Source organism: Carcharodon carcharias, chromosome 28 (assembly GCF_017639515.1).
Source record: "Carcharodon carcharias isolate sCarCar2 chromosome 28, sCarCar2.pri, whole genome shotgun sequence".
Lineage (NCBI taxonomy): Eukaryota > Metazoa > Chordata > Chondrichthyes > Lamniformes > Lamnidae > Carcharodon > Carcharodon carcharias.
The window spans coordinates 39055151-39076742 of NC_054494.1; the positions used below are offsets into that span (position 1 = coordinate 39055151).

At 42.0% G+C, this 21592-nt stretch overlaps 1 protein-coding gene across 7 annotated transcripts in view; it reads right to left on the bottom strand.

Moving 5' to 3' along the window:
* Window positions 1-21592, bottom strand: part of camk2g2 (calcium/calmodulin-dependent protein kinase (CaM kinase) II gamma 2) — a 351948-nt gene that overhangs the window by 36166 nt on the left and 294190 nt on the right. For 4 of the 7 annotated variants that reach the window (XM_041176368.1, XM_041176371.1, XM_041176367.1 and 1 more), the window contains exons 14-16: window positions 13916-13987; window positions 11648-11692; window positions 1888-1936 (exon numbers count right to left, since the gene is read on the bottom strand). In XM_041176368.1, the coding sequence (XP_041032302.1) occupies window positions 1888-1936; window positions 11648-11692; window positions 13916-13987 (166 nt within the window). The remainder of the gene's footprint in view (window positions 1-1887; window positions 1937-11647; window positions 11693-13915; window positions 13988-21592) is intronic. The other 3 variants (XM_041176369.1, XM_041176372.1, XM_041176373.1) reach the window with 1 other exon arrangement.

Below are 21592 nucleotides of genomic sequence, written 5' to 3' on the forward strand. Positions count from 1 at the left end.
AGTAAATCACATATGCTGGGGACTAAATATATTGTGAGGTAGTCCTTTCACATACAGTGCTGATGTGTTACTTTCTTGTGTATGTCTGAACTGGGAGAATGGTGAGCATTAGCAGTGAATGGCAGATTCTTAATCCGATATGTTTTCCAACATAGTTCATCATTGTAGCCAAGTTTGAAAGATGAGATTGTTTTGTTCATCAAAAGATTAACTTTGTTCATTTTCTTTATTTAATCAACAGCATTTTTCTTTTGAAATGAAAAGAATTGGTGCCTTTCATTCTGAAGACTTCTAGGTTTGACACAGGCATTCAAAGTGTCCATACATTCCTCAATATTCAGCGTGGTCTTTGTGACGTATATTGTCAATGGTACATGGGTGGCGAGCATTGTTGAGTTTGTCTGGTCACCTCCACATCAAGGAGCTATCAGAAGCAGAACTGCAAATGGGTTCCCAATGTGACTTTTGTTCCGTGAACACCCTCAGAACATTTGTGGCTTCTGGTCTTGGTGGGAAAGCAGGGGGTTGACCTGTCTTCCGTCATGTAGTCAGTTGTATGTGTATTAAGGAACGTGAGAGACATTGGAGTGTGAGGGGTGGGAATTTGGTACTTAAATCACTTACAGGGAAGTTAACAGGTTAGGCTTCCTATATTTTAACTTCGCTTGATGTCCTACCTTCAAGATCATCAAAAGTATATCAATAAATAGCACCTCTACATTATTGTTTTATACCCAGCAAGCTTTAAGTATTCGATTGCAGCTGACCTAACATAATGGGTGAGCTACATATACAAACAAGCAGCAAAGCAGTTTTGAAGGCACTTTGAAAATTTTAAGCCAAATTGTGGGGACTTCAAAAGATAGAGAAGTGAGTTTAATCCTTTAGGAACTGCATTTTAGAGCTGTTCGCTATTGAATTTGCTTTGCCATTCTACAAGTCCAATGTTTGTCATTGGTTAGGCTACAGATAAGTAGCATTCTTAACCTGGAATGTATTTACCAATTGCATTTTTCATCCAAGGTCATGAAGCTTCTATGCTACCCAATGCTGCTAAACAAGACTTAAAGATCTTGATTGTAACAGGGTTATTTTATCTCCATATACAACACTTATCTGACTTACCAACTCCAAAACAAACTGGGGTACAACCTATTCCCAGAACCTTACAGCCAATCTGGTCTTCTGTAGGATGCAGGGCTGTTGTGATGGACCTTTCAACATTTGTACAAAGAACCTCAAATTCAGCTTTGCTACGCACAGATGTTGTCGTTTGAGACATTGGCTGTTGCTTTTGGAATGACAAGGCTGCTGCCGACATGCCGTTTGAAGTCCATATGTTATTTTCTGTTGGTGCTTACTCCCAAAATTGCAAGCAGTATTAAATCAAGCATATAACAATTAGTAGCAGAATTAAGGGGCAAGATAGCAAGCAAGATGGGGATGGAGAATAGCTACAGATGAATAGGTCAGTGTTGTGTGTGCACGTGTACGTCATAAAATCATTACCAATGCTTTGATATTTAACAAAAATCGCCAGGGGGCCTGGTTATTTGGGAGATCTGACCCTCAGTGCTTGAGACAGAATGGAAGGGACAATCAATCCACCCTCATACATGGTCCAATACACACATACTAATTTAAAACTGTCACCCATCTTCATCCTTTTGACTGATTCAAGTAAGCAAGTTAAAAGCATATATATATATATATATACATATTGTTTACAAACTGCATTATTATTCAATCACAAACAGTGCGTGACTTCACTAAACTGGAACAGAAACAGATGATTGGCTCCAGTTTGTCTGCAGGTCTGGACTGTTACATAGATCCTTCTCACACAGTTGATATTAAAGTACTGGATCAGCATAAATAAACACCTACCCTTCCCCTCCTCATCTTCAGTGGTCGTATTGCAGCTCTCAGTCGATCCCTAGAGAAAACAAACATTTTTTAAAAAGAAAACCAGAGCAGACCTCAACACTGAGCACTAAAGCATAAACAATAAGTAGTATATGGACCACAAAAGAAGAAAACACGAGATTTGTGTATTTTCCCCCAATGCTTATCTCTCTCTCTCACACACACACACACTTTCTTCTTTGGAATGAGAACCATAACAGTGTGTTTTATTTTGATGTTTATAGTATTAGCTTAAGCAAGTTAATTCATTAAATCACAAACAAGCTATGTTGTAAGAACAAATAATTATCTTTAACTGGATCAGAATTCAAGGAGTTTTCACAATCTGGAAGATGGATTTGGGGTGTGTTCTGCAATTCCATAAGCAACACAAATAATTTTCCCTCAGTTATTTTACTGATCAACTTACAGCAAGACTCACAGCAAACAGTCTATTTTATACCAAAACAAACTAAGTCTACGTACAGAGTCTAAAGAGTCACTACAGCTACAGCAAACAGAACTCATGAACAAAACTACAGCAAAGCCTCCTGATAAGAGCAGGGTGATTTCTCCAGTAAACTGCAGTGAGCAGAAGATAGTTATATAATACAAACTGTGTGTAAAATCAATCCCAGTCACTTGCAGCAATGCGATCTCAAGGCAGGGATGATGGGGAGAACACCCAATTCTCTGGAAATAGCAGTATCACTTTAGGGAGTCATTACTGACGCTACAGGCATTAGCTATGCAAATCTGCAGCTTCTGAAACTTCATCAATTGGCCAATGTGCGCAGGGGCAGGTGCAACTTTGTACCATGGGACAGTGATGTCCAAATAAGGAGTGTGTGGCATATTAGAAAATTTAATATGATGGGTACATTTGGGTGTCCTTTGCACGTGACTTCTTTCTTCTTAAACCTTTACTTCAGGTGGCTCAGAGGCGAACCATGCAGTGAGGCTTTTTGAAACATGCAACATGCACATGCTGGGATCATTCATAATTCAGTTTTTTTTAAGGATTTGTGCAAAAGCATCCAGGCTGTTCCAGCTTCGAGTGGGTTTTGAAAACTTTGAAGTATGGTAGAGATGGACACTTTCCGGTTTTAGTGGAGCTTTGAAGAGAGTTGCAAATTCAATATTTAATTGCTTCGCCCTCCCCTTTCAGTTTTCCCCCTTGAGGCTTTGGCTCCTTGCGAAAAGTAGGGCTCCCTGGATAATACAATAGCTGTTATCCATATCCCCCACTCTAAGTGAAACTTGGCTTTTCAACCATGGGGGCTAAACCCCTTCGCACCACCGCCCAAGGCATGTGCTAACAGAGAGTTAGCAAATCAGGAGCCGGAATGCTGGCTGATATTTTGTTTTTCTTTCTGGCCCTGAGGTAACTCACAGAGATTTAGCTAGTTACCTCACTCCCCAGGACAGGAATAATCTTAACTGGAGCTAGCTGTGGGCAGAAATAAAGCTATTGCCTGCATCACCACTGCAGCCATTATAGTGACAGTGCTCTGGCACGAAGCCAGCCTTGGTAACACAAGTCATAGGCTGCACTCTATCCAATTCACTGCATCACTGTGCTTCCAGTAAGCAGTAGCTCTCATCCAACTACTTGTGGAGAGGTTTGTTTACTGTTCTTGAGATTTGCCGGAGGGAGCTGCAGTCCTTTTATTGTTGGAGTTGTCAGCAGTAAACACTTCTAACTCACCTGAACCTCTTGTCTTTTGCAAAATGGGCTGTTACTTAAAGGCTTATAGCAAATTGCTGTTGGTTATAAGAATGCTACTCAGGGAAAAATCACAGCCATTAAATCTTTTGCAGAAATTCTCTGATTATCTTTAAAACATGGAAAGTATCATTCCCTGAAGTAATGGTCACAGCTTAAAACAAAACCAGTGTTTTAGTTTCTCCGGCTATTTTCAAGGTATATTTGAAATATTATTGTAATAATGAAGCGTTCCCCTGTGTCTGCAACACTGACTCACATCCATAAATTTCTTAGATTGGAGAAGAGAACTGTTTACAGTCTGTATTGTAAAAATATTTGTTATAATGGAGTCCTTGTGAAGATGGATGAAAATCTTTGGCTAATTTTTCTGCCAACAGATATCCTTAGTTATGAGGGGCAGGAATGCACTGCTGGACAATACCCCGAGGAGCTGTTGGACATGTTCACACACTTATCAACTTAAGGAAAACAGGCTACCAGCATCCCTATTGTCCTCCAGTAGCCATGCTTTTGCATTATGATCCTTTCTGGCCAACTTCGACACCAGCTCTTTTGCCTTTAGCCAGCGTGGGTAGAACATTGATCAGGTTTTTTCCCCCACCAAGAGAAGGTAATCAGAAAGGAACAGTGAAATAAAACATACAGACGACAAGCAGACACATGCACATGCCGACCACAACTGTTCTGTGTTGCTTTTAGGTCACGGGCTCAAAGAGATGCACAGAACATGAAGCTTTATCAAAACGTAGCTCTTTGGTTTCTAGGCCCTCATGGGCAACAAGCCTAGGAAGGCAATAACTTGGAAAGAATGGGATTTGCATTTATATCGTGTCTTCCACATCTTCAGGATGTCTCAAAACATCCTGCAGCCAATGAAGTACTTTTGAAGTGTAGTCACTGTTGTAATAAAAAAAATTGGCAGCCAATTTGCACACAGCAAGCTCCCACAAACAACATTATGATAATAACCAGGTAAAAAGTTTATTACTGATGTTGGTTATTGGATAAATATTGACTAGGACCCAGGGATTACTCCCCTGCTCTTCTTCAAAATAGTGCCATGGGATCATTTGCGTCTAATTCAGAGGGCAAGCTCGGTCTCAGAACTAATGGACCATTGTCATCAAGGCTGTTGTTAAAGAACCCTAATAGCCCCCAAACAGATGGAAAATTTTCCCGGTCCTTATAACAGTTAGACCTCCAGTAATGAGAGACTTTGAGATTCAGGAGGAGTGTATTAATAAAGCAGGTCTTTATGGAAAACATCTGCAAGGAACAGAGCTCTAAACTAATGCAAACGTACTCAGTACAATAGGTATTCTATTAAATTCAGAAACTTTACTACCTGAGAGATCAATTGTGGGTTGTAAAAGTGTCTCAAAGCATATAAAAACACAGAATTCTATAATATCTATGTTTGCTGAATTTCAAGACACATTATCTCTAGGTGCAACTTCCTAATTCAATTCAAAGGCTTTTTTTTGGCAAATTAGCACTTTCACATAAGAAACCATGCAAAACAGCAGTGTGCTCAAGTCCCTATGACTAATGCGTTGGAAAGCAAGCTGTTACACTCAGTTATACACCTGGGTGAATAATGCTGGTTCTGGTGGAGACACAGCTGATACGTCTTAAAGGATGTGCTTTTACTATGGCTTAGGTAACCATTTAAAGTTTAATACGAATGACTGCTCTTTTTGAGCATGGTAGATCACGGAGAGGGGGCTTTATCATTGGGAGAATGGCAACAAACCTACCATGTTCACTGACCTACACTGGCTCCCGGCTAAGCAACTATTCGACTTTAAAATTCTCATCCTTGTTTTCAAATCCCTCTACGGCCTTGCCTCTCCCTATCTCTGTAGTCTCCTCCAACTCCATAACCCTCCAAGATCTGCACTCATCGAATTCTGACCCTTGTACAATCCTAATTTGCATTGCTCCACCTTAGTTGCCTAGGCCCCAAGCTCTGGAATTCCCTTCCTATTCCTCTTTGCCTCTCTACCCCACTTTCCTTTTTTTCATTTGAAAATATATCACTGTTGATTTTTCTGTTATGTTTAGTCCAGATCAGCCAAACAAGCACTCGAGTCTAACCAGGGTGGACAAAAATAAAGCTCTGTTTGGTTTGGGCTCTTGTTCTATACAGTTTTGATATGAGATAATGGTCTGGGATAGATAAGATCATTTAAGTTCTGGTTATACCAGCCATGGGAATATTGAATTTTCAGCTATTTTACTCAGAAGTGACACAGTGGGGACCATTGTTGTGCAAACCAGTTGTTCAGATTTTGACCAGGATGAGTGGGCCGCCTTCTTGACTGAACTTGCGCTTCAGGATGTTGATAGGGAGGGAGGTCCTCAACTCACTGAGTTATCAGAAAGGGGAGGGAAGGCACGATCCACAATAAATGGATCCAGAAAAGTAATCCTGTCTTATCAGTTTTGGAGCAGCTCCCTAATATGACAAGAACTTCCATTATTGATGAAGTCAGTCTGACACCTTTGCCCAGTTTTGAAATGTTGGTCGTCTTTCTGGGGTCTGTCCAATTGTACCTCAAAACTCACTCAGCATTTGAAGCCAGGTATGCTTGTTTCTCTTGATAGCAATAGTTAGTATATGGAAGATGTAAAAACCTGCCTAGGTTAATTGACCAATGAGTCATCTCAATCAGCTCCTTAAGAGTTAGCATTTTAACAAAATGTAACAGGTCTGAATGGATTTCAAAGAACACATTGCACCATATTATTTATTAAGAGATATAAAAAGGGATACCCTTAGTCATCTGGCAATACAGGATTTGTGTATTGCTGAAAAAAGAGACATGCTATCAAAACTTTTCTACTTGCATTCATCAAGACATACGTAAGATAAACCAATAGTAAAGGGAACAACAATTTATACTGCATACTCTTCTCATGCAGTATAAATTGTTGTCCCCTTTAATGTTGGTTTATGTTGTGTAGCTATGAGTGCAAGATGAAAAGCTTTGATAGTAGATCTCTTTTTTCAGCAACACTGTACACTCCACTCCAGGACCCGAGAATGGAATTGCAGGTTCAGTACTGGGGGACTGTTGCACTGCTGAAAGTCTCATCTTTTAGCCAAGGTATTAAACTGAAGCCTTGTCTTCCTGCATTCTAGTGGTTCAGGATGACATCGAAGCTTCCTTTACATTGACAGAGATGACAAGGGATAATCCCTATGTCCTTTTACTATCACTGGTTCCTTAAAGACCACCAAAATACAGTAAGTCCTCAGTTAAAGTTGTGGTTGCCTTCCTGAAAATCACAACTTTAAGTGAAACAATTTTGTATGAATCATGGGTCCCCAAAGGAATCAATGTTAAAGCCAGAGTTAGGTTCCTTCAGACATTTCCTGCCCAGAAAAAACGATGCACAAGTTGAAATACTATACCATATATGTGCAGCACTGTGCACTCCTAAGTGAAAAAACCTTGCAAAATAAAATGGATCACTAAATATAAAATACAATACAATATCCAATAAAAAAAAATACCCTCAGCATGGAGGTACCTGTACTGTATAGGACTTCTAGGTTGACCAGGCTCTATCCAGTGTCAGAAGCTGGTCAGTGCAGTTAGCAACTAAAGTCTCAGAACTATCTGCATTGGCCCAGGACTTCAGTGGGAGTAAAACAAGGGCAGAGCCAGGAGCGAAGCCAGCAGCCAGGAGAAGAGGAGCAGACCCTGGGTCCTAAGGCAAGAACAGAGGTGAGGCCAGTGGAGGTGAGGCTGGAGAGGAGGGGCAGGAGGTGAGGCCTGGGACCGAGGGCGGAAGCAGGGGGAGGGGACACAGAGCGACAGCGGAGGTGCTGGGAAAAAGGTTTTGTGAACAGACAGGCCACAGAAGAGGAAGCCTGTGGCAAATGATGTTAAAGTGAAACTAGCAATGTTAAATAGATATACTGACAATGCTTTATTAACAGCATTAAAGCGAAACAAAGTTAAGTGAGGAGGTATTAAGTGAGGACTTATTGTAACCGGTCATTTATCTTACTGCAGCACGTGGGATCTTGTTGTGTGCAGGACAACTGCCAGGTTTAACCCTGTAACCTTGACTGTGTTTCAAAGCAATTCATTGCGTGATCAAGCATTGACACCTTAGTATGATAGAGAACTTACAGAAGTCATTCAGAGAGATATTTTTGGACAGTGAAGTAAATGCAAGCCTTTCTTTCTTCATACTATTTCAAGCTTAAGACAAGAGTATTAACATTTAATCAGTCATTTCACAATACACTGCAGCTGCTTTGATGCTGGTTTAGTGGGGTGATCGAGGAGCCAAGTACAAGCTTGTGGGTCTAACAGAGCTGGTTAAACTTGCCGGGCTTACTGTGGCTGGTTGTCAATCGGTGAGGTTACCCTGGGGAGTCTGTTATCAGCTTCCTCAGTATGAAGAACTGTCAGCACTAGCATCCAGCCCAATAGCGTATCTCAAGATCAATGAAACTGTTGTACAAGTTTGAAAGAATTGGCACAACGCCAACAATTTTGAGCTGCAGCTGATTATTTCACCAAACCTGACTATGAAAATTTACCATTTCTCATGGTTTTCCCAGATTACAACAGTGACAACACTTCAAAAGTATTCCATTGGCTATAAAAGTGCTTTGGGATGAAAAGGTGCTGTATAAAGGCAATTCTTTCTTTTTCTTGCATAAAATTTTTTTGTCTGGTCGCAAAGAAAGCTATGGGCTAGCCCTTAAGATGACGTGCAGAGTCACAAACAAAATGCCACAGCTATGGTACACACCTCACCATTTTAGCTGATAAGACGGACTTTCAAATCAGCTCAAGGAATCACTCCACATTAACCACCTTCTCCAGCTTTATATTCAAAATCACCAGCCTTCAGCTTTGTCATCAGTGGTAAATTCTGTCAGTGCTTCCCCACGTCTGGCCTTCTTCTCCTGGATCTTAACGCTGCATCAACTACTTCCTTTTGGAACTTGCCTCCAGCCTCCTATTCTAAACCGCTCTCTCTCCTGCCTGTGTCAGCTGTTACTTCATCTTCAATGTAAAGAGATTTGAAGCTACTGCTAAATTGGTCCTCAGCCCCTGGTGTTCATACCGTTAAACCCAGCTTCTGTCACACAAGATCTAGGATTCTGTATAGATGTACAGAAAGCAGATTTAATAATGTAAACACTCCGTCAACTCCTGGAGTAGAAATCCTCTTGGGACGTTCTCCCAAGAGTTTGAGAATAGAATTACATGGTTGTTACACTTGCAGGAGATAAAAGCAGGCCGGTTTCATTAATCTATTCATGGCAGTTCCATAAACTCCCTTAAAATCCAGGCACTTTAGCAAAGAGAGAAGTGCAATGTTCAACCTTGTGACTACCTACAGGATGCACTGCATCAATTCAACAGGCTCACTCCAATAGCACCAGTCACATCACCAGAACAGACAAGAGCAGCATGGTGACCATGGAGCCTGAAGCCTAAACTAGTGGGGGAAGAGAGAGTTATTTTCATCTTTTTTTTTCCTGTCATAACTGCAAACATAACGGAAGAGTCAAGCTGTAGAGTTCCACGCCCTGGCATTCTGAACAAATAATGCAATAAGGATGTGAAATAAACAATTGGACTCCATTATCTGTATGAAATGAAATGCCACAATATTGTATCTACATTTCTGAACAATATGTTGTGTTTTGAATCACAAATGAGCGAGAATCCCATCAACTTCAACTCCCACCGCCACCCCACTCCACCACCATCCCCCTCCCCTTCCCCCTCCACCACCACCTTCACCACCTCCCACTCTTCAAGCCACACACCGTCCTGACTTGAACAAATATTGTTGTTCCTCCATTTTCACTGAGAACATGAAACTGCAACTTATTTCTACTTGACATCATAATGAGAGCACTGTTATCATAGAATTGGAGAGGTTGGAGACACAGCCCTTCACGATCTTCTTTAGGAACTTGGTTTGTCAGTAAACCAGGTTCTGCCAGTGTCCCCTTCTCATGAACACATTTTTAAAAAAAAATCCCATTTGTGAAATGAAGCAGAACACATTTTAAAAAAATGTAGATACAATATTGTTGGCATTTCTTTTCAAACAGATAATAGAATCCATTTATTTATTTCACATCCTTATTGCATTATTTATTCAGAATGCCAGGGCATGGAACTCTACAGCTTGACTGTTCCTTTATGTTTGCAGTTATCACAGAAAAATAGATTAAAATAACTCACTCCCCCACAAGTTAAAGCTTCAAGCTCCATGGTTACCAGGGCTTGTGAATATTTAACTACAGTGAAATCGTGATGAGTCAAACTTGGATGACATGAAATTCCGGTTATGTTGAAGTCGTCAATCATTCCAGCCAAGAGAATAGCAAATCCTATAGAACGATGCCCGTGATAAGATGAAATTCCAAAATGGTAACTTCAGATTAGCCAAACTTGCCTAAGCTCGCCAAATAACCATGCTGATCAACCCCCTGAGCAGAATTAGACCACACAGGAGTGCCAAAATCATGTAGTTCTGGACAAGCCATCATGTGACATTAAGATCTCCTTCTGAAAGGATGACAAATAAGGAGTCGTCCATTTAGGATGGAGATGAGGAGAATTTTGTTTTCTCAGAAGGGTTGTTAGTCTGTGGAATTCTCTTCCACAGAGAGCAGTGGAGGCTGTGTCATTGAATGTTTTTAAGGCAGAGTTAGATAGTTTCTTGATTGACAGGTGAGTCAAAGTGTACGGGATTAGGCAGGGAAGTGGAGCTGAGGCCTCAATAAGATCAACTATGATCTTATCAAATGGTGAAGCAGGCTTGAGGGGCTGAATGGCCCACTCCTGCTCCTAATTCATAAATTCATATGTATACGTCAGTTCTTAACCTTTTCTGCTCGAACAAGAACAATTCCGGCTTCTCTAGTATGTCCACATAACTGTAGCTGTTTAGTCTTGTTCCATCTAGGAAATCTCTGCTCCCTTTTTAAGGTCTTGACATCCTTCCTGTAATATGATGCCCAGAATTGGACACAATACTTCAAGCCAGGGTATAACCTTTGTTTTATAAAGGTTTAGCATAACTAAGTTGCTTTTGTACTTTCTGCCCCTATTTATAAAGCAAAGGGTCCCTTACTTGCATTAATTGAACACTTGCTAAGAGGTTGAGTGTTTTTTAAAAGTTTGACTACATCTTTCCTTCTGGCTTCACAGCATTTCCAAAGGTTGAAATGATTCAATCGACACCACCCCTCCTGGGACTTACCTTTGGGATGCAAATGAGGAATGAAACGGCGATATATTTCCAAGTCAGGATGGTGTGTGGCTTGGAGGGGAACTTCCAGATGGTAGTGTTCCCACGTATCTGCTGCCCTTATCCTTCTAGATGGTATCAGTTGAGGGTTTGGAAGCTGCTGTCTAAGGAGCTTTGGTGAGTCGCTGCAGTGCATCTTGTAGATGATACACACTGCTGCTACCGTGTGGAGGGAGTGAATATTGAAGGTGGCAGATGGGATGCCAATCAAGCGGGCTGCTTTGTGGTGTCGAGCTTCTTGAGTGTTGTTGGAGCTGCACTCATCCAGGCAACTGGGGAGTATTCCATCGCACTCCTGGCTTGTGCCTTGTAGATGGTGGACAGGCTTTGGGGAGTCAGGAGGTCTGTTACTCGCCACAGAATTCCCAGCCTCTGACCTGCTCTTGTAGCCATAGTATTTATATGGCTGGTCCAGTTAAGCTCCTGATCAATGGTAACACTTAGGATGGTGACAGTAGTTGGGGGGGGTTCAGCAACGGTAATGCCAAGTGCAAGTGAAGGTGTGTGGAGGTAAATCTTTAAGCCTGTATATTTTATACATGGTGAAGGTGCCATTACTGAAATGTGTTCCTTGAAGTTAAGTCCCCTGACACCCACCACAGGTGTATTACAACTCCAACAGGAAAAGAAAAGGCTCAGTAAATTCAAATAAATCACAGGAATTTCAAACATGTGAACAGTTTTCATGAATAACAGGATTCAAACCGGTACCTTAATGCCATCTGTGGGATTATGGACTACTGTTGTCTGTGGTTCCTGAGTAGATAAACAGGAGAGAAAAGGGATTTAATGGACAAATCCTGCAGTCCAACATTCAGTGACATCTGTCTTAGTTTTTTTAATAACAGGAACAAAACTACAACAGCTAACATTGTAAAAACATGTTAAGCTTTAATATGCAGTAATCAATCCCTTCTTACAGCAATGCTAACATACATGAAAGAAAAAGCATTTAAATGGCAAGTTAGTTCTCAGGACATAACTCTCCTGAGAAAACATTGCACCTCCAACCTCTGAGAAGTTCATTGCTAATTCTTCCATTTTTCAGCTACAGATTGCTAACCATATGCAATTATGAAATTCAAGAACTGTGATCGCTGAGGTGATTTGATGTCACAAAGCACCCCTTAGCAAAGGTACCCGTCTGCTCTGGAACTGTTGATTCTTGGTAGTTGCCACTGGTCCAGTTGGAAGATAGGAGAATAACAAGGGATAATTCAAATTAAACTGCATTCCCATATTGAGCTATCCAGGAACTTAGATGTCTTTATCCCTACTTGTTATTTGAAAATTCTCAAGACACATGTGAAATAGCAGCAGATTGAAGTTAAATTCTGTAAGTAAAATCTGAAATAAGACGAAGAAATGATAGGAATGCTCAGTAGGAGGACTGGCATCTAAAAAAAGAAAGGCACGTTAACATTTAGATGACTTTATGTTGCAGCTTCGTGCATGAACTGTTACCCGCTATTCTCATTTCAGGTGCTGATTGACCTCTGTGCCATTCCAGCAGTTTAGGGATTTTTTAAAAATTTAAGTTTATGCTCTTTCCATTGTTCAAAGAAAGGAGCAAAAATGATTTTAGGAGAGTGAAAACGCAGACTAATCGAATTTGGATTATTTTTGGTTCAAACAGATCGCAGTTATATACGGTACCATTAAGAAACGAGACCAAAAATTACACTGAGCGCTATTATAAAAATATCTTCTACCTACTATCTTGATGGAGACATTTATTTTAAATGGAATAGAGCCTCAAACTAGTGCACAGAAGAATTTCATACCAGTGTGTTAAGTGGGTATCTATGATAGTAACACCAGGGTAATCCCGAGGCTATACATATATGGTTACTTCAAATGCTCGTCTCCAAGCGACTAACTTATTCGAAAATGTTGGGGTGTCATCTATTGATCTGCTTGTACCTGTATGAACTTTTAATGTGCTTGAAAAGTGAACAGCACAGGCTTGAAAATGTGCCTGACAAACTTTTTCCAATATTACCATCCGTGGAAAGATTTGGCTAGATATTGCTATCACTGCTATTAGTGTATAACCACTTTGTACAACTGTATCACATTCCTCTGTCCGGCTTCAGTGGAAGGTTTAACCAACATAGAATACAGTTAGACCAACTTTAAATCTTAACCATTGCTCCTATCTTCTCTGACAGCATATGCTGGTAATGGAGACAGCTGGGAAGGAAGAGGTGTGGGTTGATGTTCATGGTGGGGAAAGCTAATTGATACATGACTAGTGGAGCGGGTCACACCCATAGCGTTTACCTGGCTTTCTTCTGCCGCATTCCCAGGTCACACCAACCCTCCGCTTTGCCGGATTTTCCACGTTTCCCTCCTTGGCTGTTGTTCGTTTGAACAATCTTTAAACAATTTACAACTCCTCTAGGCCCATCTTTTGTTCCTTTATTTGTCTTATTATCATCTCCTTTTGCCTTCCGCTGCCATCACTTTTGTCACTGAATCACCCCTGCCCCTAATTCCCTTTTATTCCTTTCCTGAACCCCATTTCTTAGGCTCCGCGCTTGCTTTTAATCCCAAACTTCTTCTCTTTCTGATGGTAGGTGGAGTATCAACCTGAAACATTAACTCTTCTCTCTCCACAGATGCTCCAGACGTGCTGAGCATTTCCAGCATTTTCTGTCTTGATTTCAGATTTTCAGATTTTTGTGAAAATAAATGCCTGTCTTAAAACAGTGGAGCAGGGATTTTGACCTGAACATGCTCATGAGCTTAGGTGAATGTCGCTGACAGTCATTTCTGCGCAGTAGGAGTCAGCACAAAAGAAAGGTGGAGTTTATAACCCAACATTAGGCATACAGCCAGGGGAAAGGGGCAAAATTAGCTGGCTGAGCTCCGGACTGCAACGTGGACTGTCCCTGGAAGAATAAACACAAGACACACATTGTGACTACACTGAAGCAAAATTACAACAGGAAGGTAATGAAAGAAGTCAGCAGGTACCATTGTGGTTGCTGAAGAAGTGTTTTCCTTTGGGGTGCTGACTATGTTGTTTTTGCTGTTGTTTGTCTGTGGCTGTGCAGAAAACAAAAGGGTGTTTAGCTTTCACAAATGAATCAGAAACACTGATACACCAACCAACTTAGAACATGCAAATTCAGCAACGTTCAATTGCCTTCAGCTCCTGATTCAGCTGCACTCGGCTGCCTTCGAGTTTGGATTGGGGGCGTGGGGCAGGGTAAAAAACATGACCAGTTTTTTTGTTGTTGCAAGGTCAGCTACTATTTTTGCCAGCCATTTGTCCATGATTAATACCAACCAAAGCCTGAACAGTGGAGAGTTGCATAGCTGCATGTCAAGGATCCAAGTACTTCAAAGGCTGAAACCTGCCTAAAAAGAGTTAATTCCAAAATGACCAGAGTGTTGGAGTCAGACCATAAGGTTCATTCCATCTTTGCATTGGGACACAGATTTTATATAACATTGATTTCATACCAGCACTTCTCCCTCAAACTTACCATGCAACTCATCTCAGACTTGTATTCATGTTCCATTATTCATTGCATCATATTCCTACCTTACCATGATGACCACACTTCAAAACAAAAGTGTGCAATTGCCTGTAAAGTGGTATATTCGGAGGTTGTGAGGAATGCTATTCAAATACACGTTCGTTCTTTCTTCCTTCATATTGATGAATGAGTGCATCTTTTACTTTAGGGGCTTTTAAAGATGAACAACTTATTCCCTATTAATTACATATCTGGCATTTTACTGAACCTCTTGACATTTCACAAACAAGTTAGTGTGGAGACCTAAGAGTTAACTCTAAGGTGCTCATTGGCAGCTTAATGCTGCTGTGTTGGAGCAAAGGGGACATTTGTTGCGATGTGTATTGACTGTATTCGAGGTAATTTTCATAAGAAATTGGAACAGTAGTAGACCATATAGCCCATTGGGACTGCTCCACCATTCAATACAATCATGGCTGGTCTTAAACTTCACTCTGCTTCCAATTCCTTGAGAAGCCAAAAATCATCAGTCAGCCACGGCTCAGCTGATATCACTCTTGCCATTTTTCAGGAGGTGTGATTCAGTTTGTACTCCAGTGCAGCACTGAGACAGTGCTGCTCATTTGGAGATGCTGTTCTGCAAAGGAGACCTTAAACCATCTGCCCTCTCAGGTGGACATAAAGAGCCCATGGAAGAAGAGCTGGAGAGTTTACCCAGTGTCCTAGACAATATTTATCTTTCAACCAAGGCCACCAGAACAAATTATCTGGTCATTATCACATGAAGCAAGTGTGACATGAGAAAAAACTTTTTCACACAGCGAGTGGTTTGGGTCTGGAATGCACTGCCTGGAGGTGTGGTGGAGGCAGGCTCAACTGAGGCATTCAAGAGGAGGTTAGATGATTATTTGAATAGAAACAACGTGCAAGGGTACGGGGAAAAGGCAGGGCGATGGCACCAGGTCATGATGTTCATTAGGTGAGCCGATGCAGACATAATGGGCCGAATGGTCTCCTTCTGTGGTGTTAAGATTCGGTGATTCAGTGCTGCTTGTGGGAACTTGCTGTGCACAATTTGGTTGCTGCATTCCTTACACTGCAACAATGACTATGCTTCAAATGCACTTACTTGGCTGTAAATTGCTTTAGGCGAACCTAATTTGTGAATGACACAATATAAACACAAGCCCTTCTTTTCAATCTGTTTCCTGTACAACACCACATTAGAGGATAAGATGATGTGTCATTCTGCAGTTATACTGACACACTCCTGTGGTTGCAAGGCAGTTTTGGGTGAATGTTGCTGCATAAAAAGTGCTCTTGCTACTCCTGATTTGACACCTGAAGGTGTTTAAGCCAAGTGTCATGACACTTTCCATCTCCACGAAGCTTCAAGTTTGTACTGACTTTAGTTTAACACTAGTCCAGTACAAATCTGCATTTGGAAGGTCAGCTGGGCTGGACTCTCTTTACCTCTTGGGATGATATTAAAACTTCCAATGGAGCCTTTTGAAATGCAAAGGGAAAATAGAAGCTCCCATCCTGCATTCAGCTGCTGAGGACATTGTCAACACTTTGCACATGCATCCAAGTGCATATGTGGAGATCAGCTGACCCTGTGCCTCCAATATTTGAAGAGTAGGCCATTCAGCCCCTTGAGATTGTTCTGCCATTCAGTGGCTGATCTGGTATCTCAACTCCATCTACCCACCTTGGATCCATAAACATTAATACCCTCACCCAACAAAAAACATTTATCTATCTCAGTTTTGAAATTTTCAGTTGATTTTCCCCCAGCCTCTAGAGGTTTCTGGGGCAGAGTCCCAGATTTCCACTACACTTTGTTTGAAGTTGTGTTTCCTGACATAACCCCTGAATGGCCCTATTCTAATTTTAAGATTATGCCCCCTCTTCAGAACTTCCCCATCTAGTGAAGATATTTCTATCTACCCTCTTGACTTCTTCAATCATCTTAAACACCTCAATTAAATCACCCCTTCATTGTCTACACGAAAAGGAATAAAGGCCTAGTCAATGCAACTTGTCCCCATAATTTGATACTTTCAGTTTCTGTAATCTGCAGCCTAAAGTGAGTCTGCCGATCTCACTTTGGTGATTAGATCCTAAAATACCTTTCAGAGAACCAAAAACTCAGTTACATTTTTGCAGAATTGGCTTACTAGATTTGTTGAATATTAATGGGCAGCCTTATTGCATCATTAAATAGTTAACTCCGCCTCAGCACATTTATAGGAATTACTATGGCGTGTTTGATTGAAGGTGTGCCTGATTCTAGCTCTGTTTGGAAGTGAAGCCTGAACCCCCTAGTATGAGAAAGGGCCCCTTCAAATTACACGATACAAACTGCACCTGTCCCCTCTAATCAAATAACTTACCTGCATGTCAGACTTTAGTCACTGATGGACTCAAGGAAGGATGTCAGAGCCAGAAGAAAGCATTATTCCACAGGGAAAAGCTTTATCAACAACAGTTGACAAAGGATTAAGGATAGAGTACTTTACTAAGCTAAATACTTTCTCCTATCCCGTTCAATTAATTGGAACCACAAGCTGGGGAGAGGAAGGAGGAAGTGGGGTTGCTGAGGTGTATCCTGACGCATGTGTAGACTAGTTTCTTTGAATATTCTTTGATAATGCTTCTCTTAAACAAAAACCAAAAACCATATTCCATTTTGTCATTGGTTAACCAATGCATCAAAAGGACTAACATTAAGTTACTTTGCCAGTGGATTAAATTTAATTGTCACTACAAGGACAACACAGGACTATGGCATGATAGTGTGGAGCTGATAACTGTGTCCACACTATGGTCAATTACAGGAACACCATTCACCCACTAGGCAAGGGAGGACATTGACCAATCTGGGTAGAAATTTGCACCTCTGCAAGTGATAACATCTTCAAATGATGTCATAAAATGCATGTCCAAGGTGTGTTTTGACAGTTTCAAAGTGAACACATTCTTGCTAATGCTAGTCTCTTTAAAGCTTAAAAAAAATGCTTGCGCACAGACACTTTCTGCCACCATCGTTGAAATTTTAATCAGTCAAAGGTACTTTTTGCTTCAGGACACAGACTCCTTGGCCACAATTAACATTTCTGGATGGTTGAAGACAGGACTTCCCAAACTGTGCATCGTAACCCCTACCAGATTTGTGTGACAAGATTTTGGGGTCATGAGCTCTAATTAGCAATGGCTCAGACTGAATACTAACACCTGCGAAGTCCTTTCTCACATTTTTATCTAATGGTGGGTTCGGCTTAATGGACAGATTACTGAGGCCCGATTGCTGCTGCTGCAAAAATCTTATGGGAAGAATCCCCCCCCACCCACCCCACCCCCCCCCCCATCCTCCACCCCCCCCGTTGTGGGGGAACTGCAGGAGTGGGCACGTGCAGTCATGCCTCCGATCAGTGCTCCCAATTGGGGGTGCACTGCCATTTTACGTGGGTGGGCCAATTAAGGCCCTCCGGCGTGACGTCTGCCAGGAAGTGCTATGCGCTCTGTGCGGTCGGGGGGAGGATTCCCTCAGCCGGGAACGTGCTCTTTCGCACATGCGCACGAAGCAGTGCACTCATCTCCCTGAGGCTAAGTGTTGCCTCAAGGAGATCGATGCCAAATTCAAAAATGGTCAATGGACAAAAATAAAGTTTCCCTGACATGTCCCCTCATGTGACACTGTCACGAGTTCGCACACATCCATCACTTTTATTCAAGCTTTTATTAGATTTTTAAAAGCCCTCATGAAACCTCACCTTGCCCGTGGATGAGGTTTCACACTTTTTCTGAAGCCCGCCAGGTTACTTTAATCTTAAGGTTAGACAGGCAGGTCCATTAATTATTTCACAGAATCAGTGCATAAGAGGCCCATTGACCCATCGAGTCTGCACCGACACATGAGAAACACCTGACCCACCTACCTAATCCCATTTACCAGCACTTGGCCCATAGCCTTGAATGTTATGATGTGCCAAGTGCTCATCCGGGTACTTTTTAAAGGATGTGAGGCAACCCACCTCCACCACCCTCCCAGGCAGCGCATTCCAGACCGTCACCACCCTCTGGGTAAAAAAGTTTTTCCTCACATCCCCCCTAAACCTCCTGCCCCTCACCTTGAACTTGTGTCGCCTCATGACTGACCCTTCAACTAAGGGGAACAGCTGCTCCCTATCCACCCTGTCCATACCCCTCATAATCTTGTACACCTCGATCAGGTCGCCCCTCAGTCTTCTCTGCTCCAACAGACCCAAGTCTGTCCAAAACAAAAACAGAATTACCTGGAAAAACTCAGCAGGTCTGGCAGCATCGGCGGAGAAGAAAAGAGTTGACGTTTCGAGTCCTCATGACCCTTCAACAGAACTTGAGTTCGAGTCCAAGAAAGAGTTGAAATATAAGCTGGTTTAAGGTGTGTGTGTGGGGGGCGGAGAGAGAGAGAGAGAGAGAGGTGGAGTGGGGGTGTGGTTGTAGGGACAAACAAGCAGTGATAGAATCAGATCATCAAAAGATGTCAACAACAATAGTACAATAGAACACATAGGTGTTAAAGTTGGTGATATTATCTAAACGAATGTGCTAATTAAGAATGGATGGTAGGGCACTCAAGGTATAGCTCTAGTGGGGGTGGGGAGAGCATAAAAGATGGAAAAAAAATTATTTTTTTTATAATGGAAATAGGTGGGAAAAGGCAAATCTATATAATTTATTGGAAAAAAAAAGAAAAGGAAGGGGGAAACAGAAAGGGGGTGGGGATGGGGGAGGGAGCTCACGACCTAAAGTTGTTGAATTCAATATTCAGTCCGGATGGCTGTAAAGTGCCTAGTCGGAAGATGAGGTGTTGTTCCTCCAGTTTGCGTTGGGCTTCACTGGAACAATGCAGCAAGCCAAGGACAGACATGTGGGCAAGAGAGCAGGGTGGAGTGTTAAAATGGCAAGCGACAGGGAGGTTTGGGTCATTCTTTGGGTTTGGGTAAACTGGGCGACCGCTTTGCAGAACACCTGCGGTCTGTCCGCAAGAATGACCCAAACCTCCCTGTCGCTTGCCATTTTAACACTCCACCCTGCTCTCTTGCCCACATGTCTGTCCGTGGCTTGCTGCATTGTTCCAGTGAAGCCCAACGCAAACTGGAGGAACAACACCTCATCTTCCGACTAGGCACTTTACAGCCATCCGGACTGAATATTGAATTCAACAACTTTAGGTCGTGAGCTCCCTCCCCCATCCCCACCCCCTTTCTGTTTCCCCCTTCCTTTTCTTTTTTTTTCCAATAAATTATATAGATTTGCCTTTTCCCACCTATTTCCATTATAAAAAAAAATAAAAAATTTTTTTTTTCCATCTTTTATGCTCTCCCCACCCCCACTAGAGCTATACCTTGAGTGCCCTACCATCCATTCTTAATTAGCACATTCGTTTAGATAATATCACCAACTTTAACACCTATGTGTTCTTTTGTACTATTGTTGTTGACATCTTTTGATGATCTGCTTCTATCACTGCTTGTTTGTCCCTACAACCACACCCCCACTCCACCTCTCTCTCTCTCTCTCTCTCCGCCCCCCACACACACACCTTAAACCAGCTTATATTTCAACTCTTTCTTGGACTCGAACTCAAGTTCTGTCGAAGGGTCATGAGGACTCGAAACGTCAACTCTTTTCTTCTCCGCCGATGCTGCCAGACCTGCTGAGTTTTTCCAGGTAATTCTGTTTTTGTTTTGGATTTCCAGCATCCGCAGTTTTTTTGTTTTTATCTCCAAGTCTATCCAACCTCTCTTCATAACTTAAATGTTTCATCCCAGGCAACATCCTGGTGAATCTCCTCTGCACCCCCTCCAGTGCAATCACATCCTTTCTATAATGTGGCGACCAGAACTGCACACAATACTCCAGCTGTGGCCTCACCAAGGTTCTATACAAATCCAACGTGACCTCCCTACTTTTGTAATCTATGCCTCGATTGATTCTCGGGTCATGCAAAGTCTGGGGCATTAAAATGGGGTCACACCAAGAAAAAGCTTGGGAAGCACTGGTCGGGGTTCTTAACATTTTGGCTACTCTCTCTTTGCTTTCCCATGATGTACCCCATTAACGACCTAACTGCCCAGCATGCTTTCCAAATAAGTGCAGTTTCTTTCCTATAACCATAGCAAAAACAAAATTACACATACCCAAAAATCAACCCAAAACCAGCTTGGCAAAGTAAAAGGCCACATAATTTGTCATTAACATTAGCTACATTTGTCGGGATTTAACGTGGCCAATTGTATTTAAAGACATCTTTGATCCATGCACTGGATTTGAATGTGCCCGGTGTTTTTACATTAAATCTGTTTAGAAAGAATTCTTCCTTCGAGAACACTTCTCCAATCAGTTTTAGCTTTCCCTGCCAAATTTATCAGTTGTGAGAACATTACGGGTAATAGTGCATGCAGATTACGGGCAATAGCGCATGCAGATGTTGGTCCTGGGGCAGCAGCTTTTATTTTAGATTTTTAAATATTTTTGCAATGGCAGAATTCTCCGGTTGGCGAGCAGGAGTGTAAAATGATGTCGGGTGAGTGTCCTGATGTCACCGCACGTCATTTAGATTTTCAGTTTGGCGGGCACACAGCTGAACTGTCAAAGGCCTATTAAGGCCATTTAAATAATAATTAATTCAATTAGCTGAGCTGCCCATCCACCCTTAAGGTCGAGGGGCAGGTGAAGAGCCCAAGTGGCCTTCGCATTTTTCATGGAACCTCATCCACGGGCGGGATGAGGTTTCATTACAAAAATAAAAATACCTGGAAAAACTCAGCAGGTCTGACAGCATCTGCGGAGAGGAACACAGTTAACATTTCGCGTCTGTATGACTCTTCAACAGAACTAAAGAAGAATAGAAAAGAGGTGAGATATAAGCTGGTTTAAGGGGGGGTGTGGGATAGGTAGAGCTGGATAGAGGGCCAGTGATAGGTGGAGATAACCAAAAGATGTCATAGACAAAAGGACAAAGAGGTGTTGACGGTGGTGATATTATCTAAGGAATGTGCTAATAGGTAACATTAAGGGTAGAAAGCAGGACGAGCAAGGTACAGATAGCCCTAGTGGGGGTGGGGTGGGGGGAAAGAATCGATAAAGGCTAAAAGGTAGAGATAAAACAATGGATGGA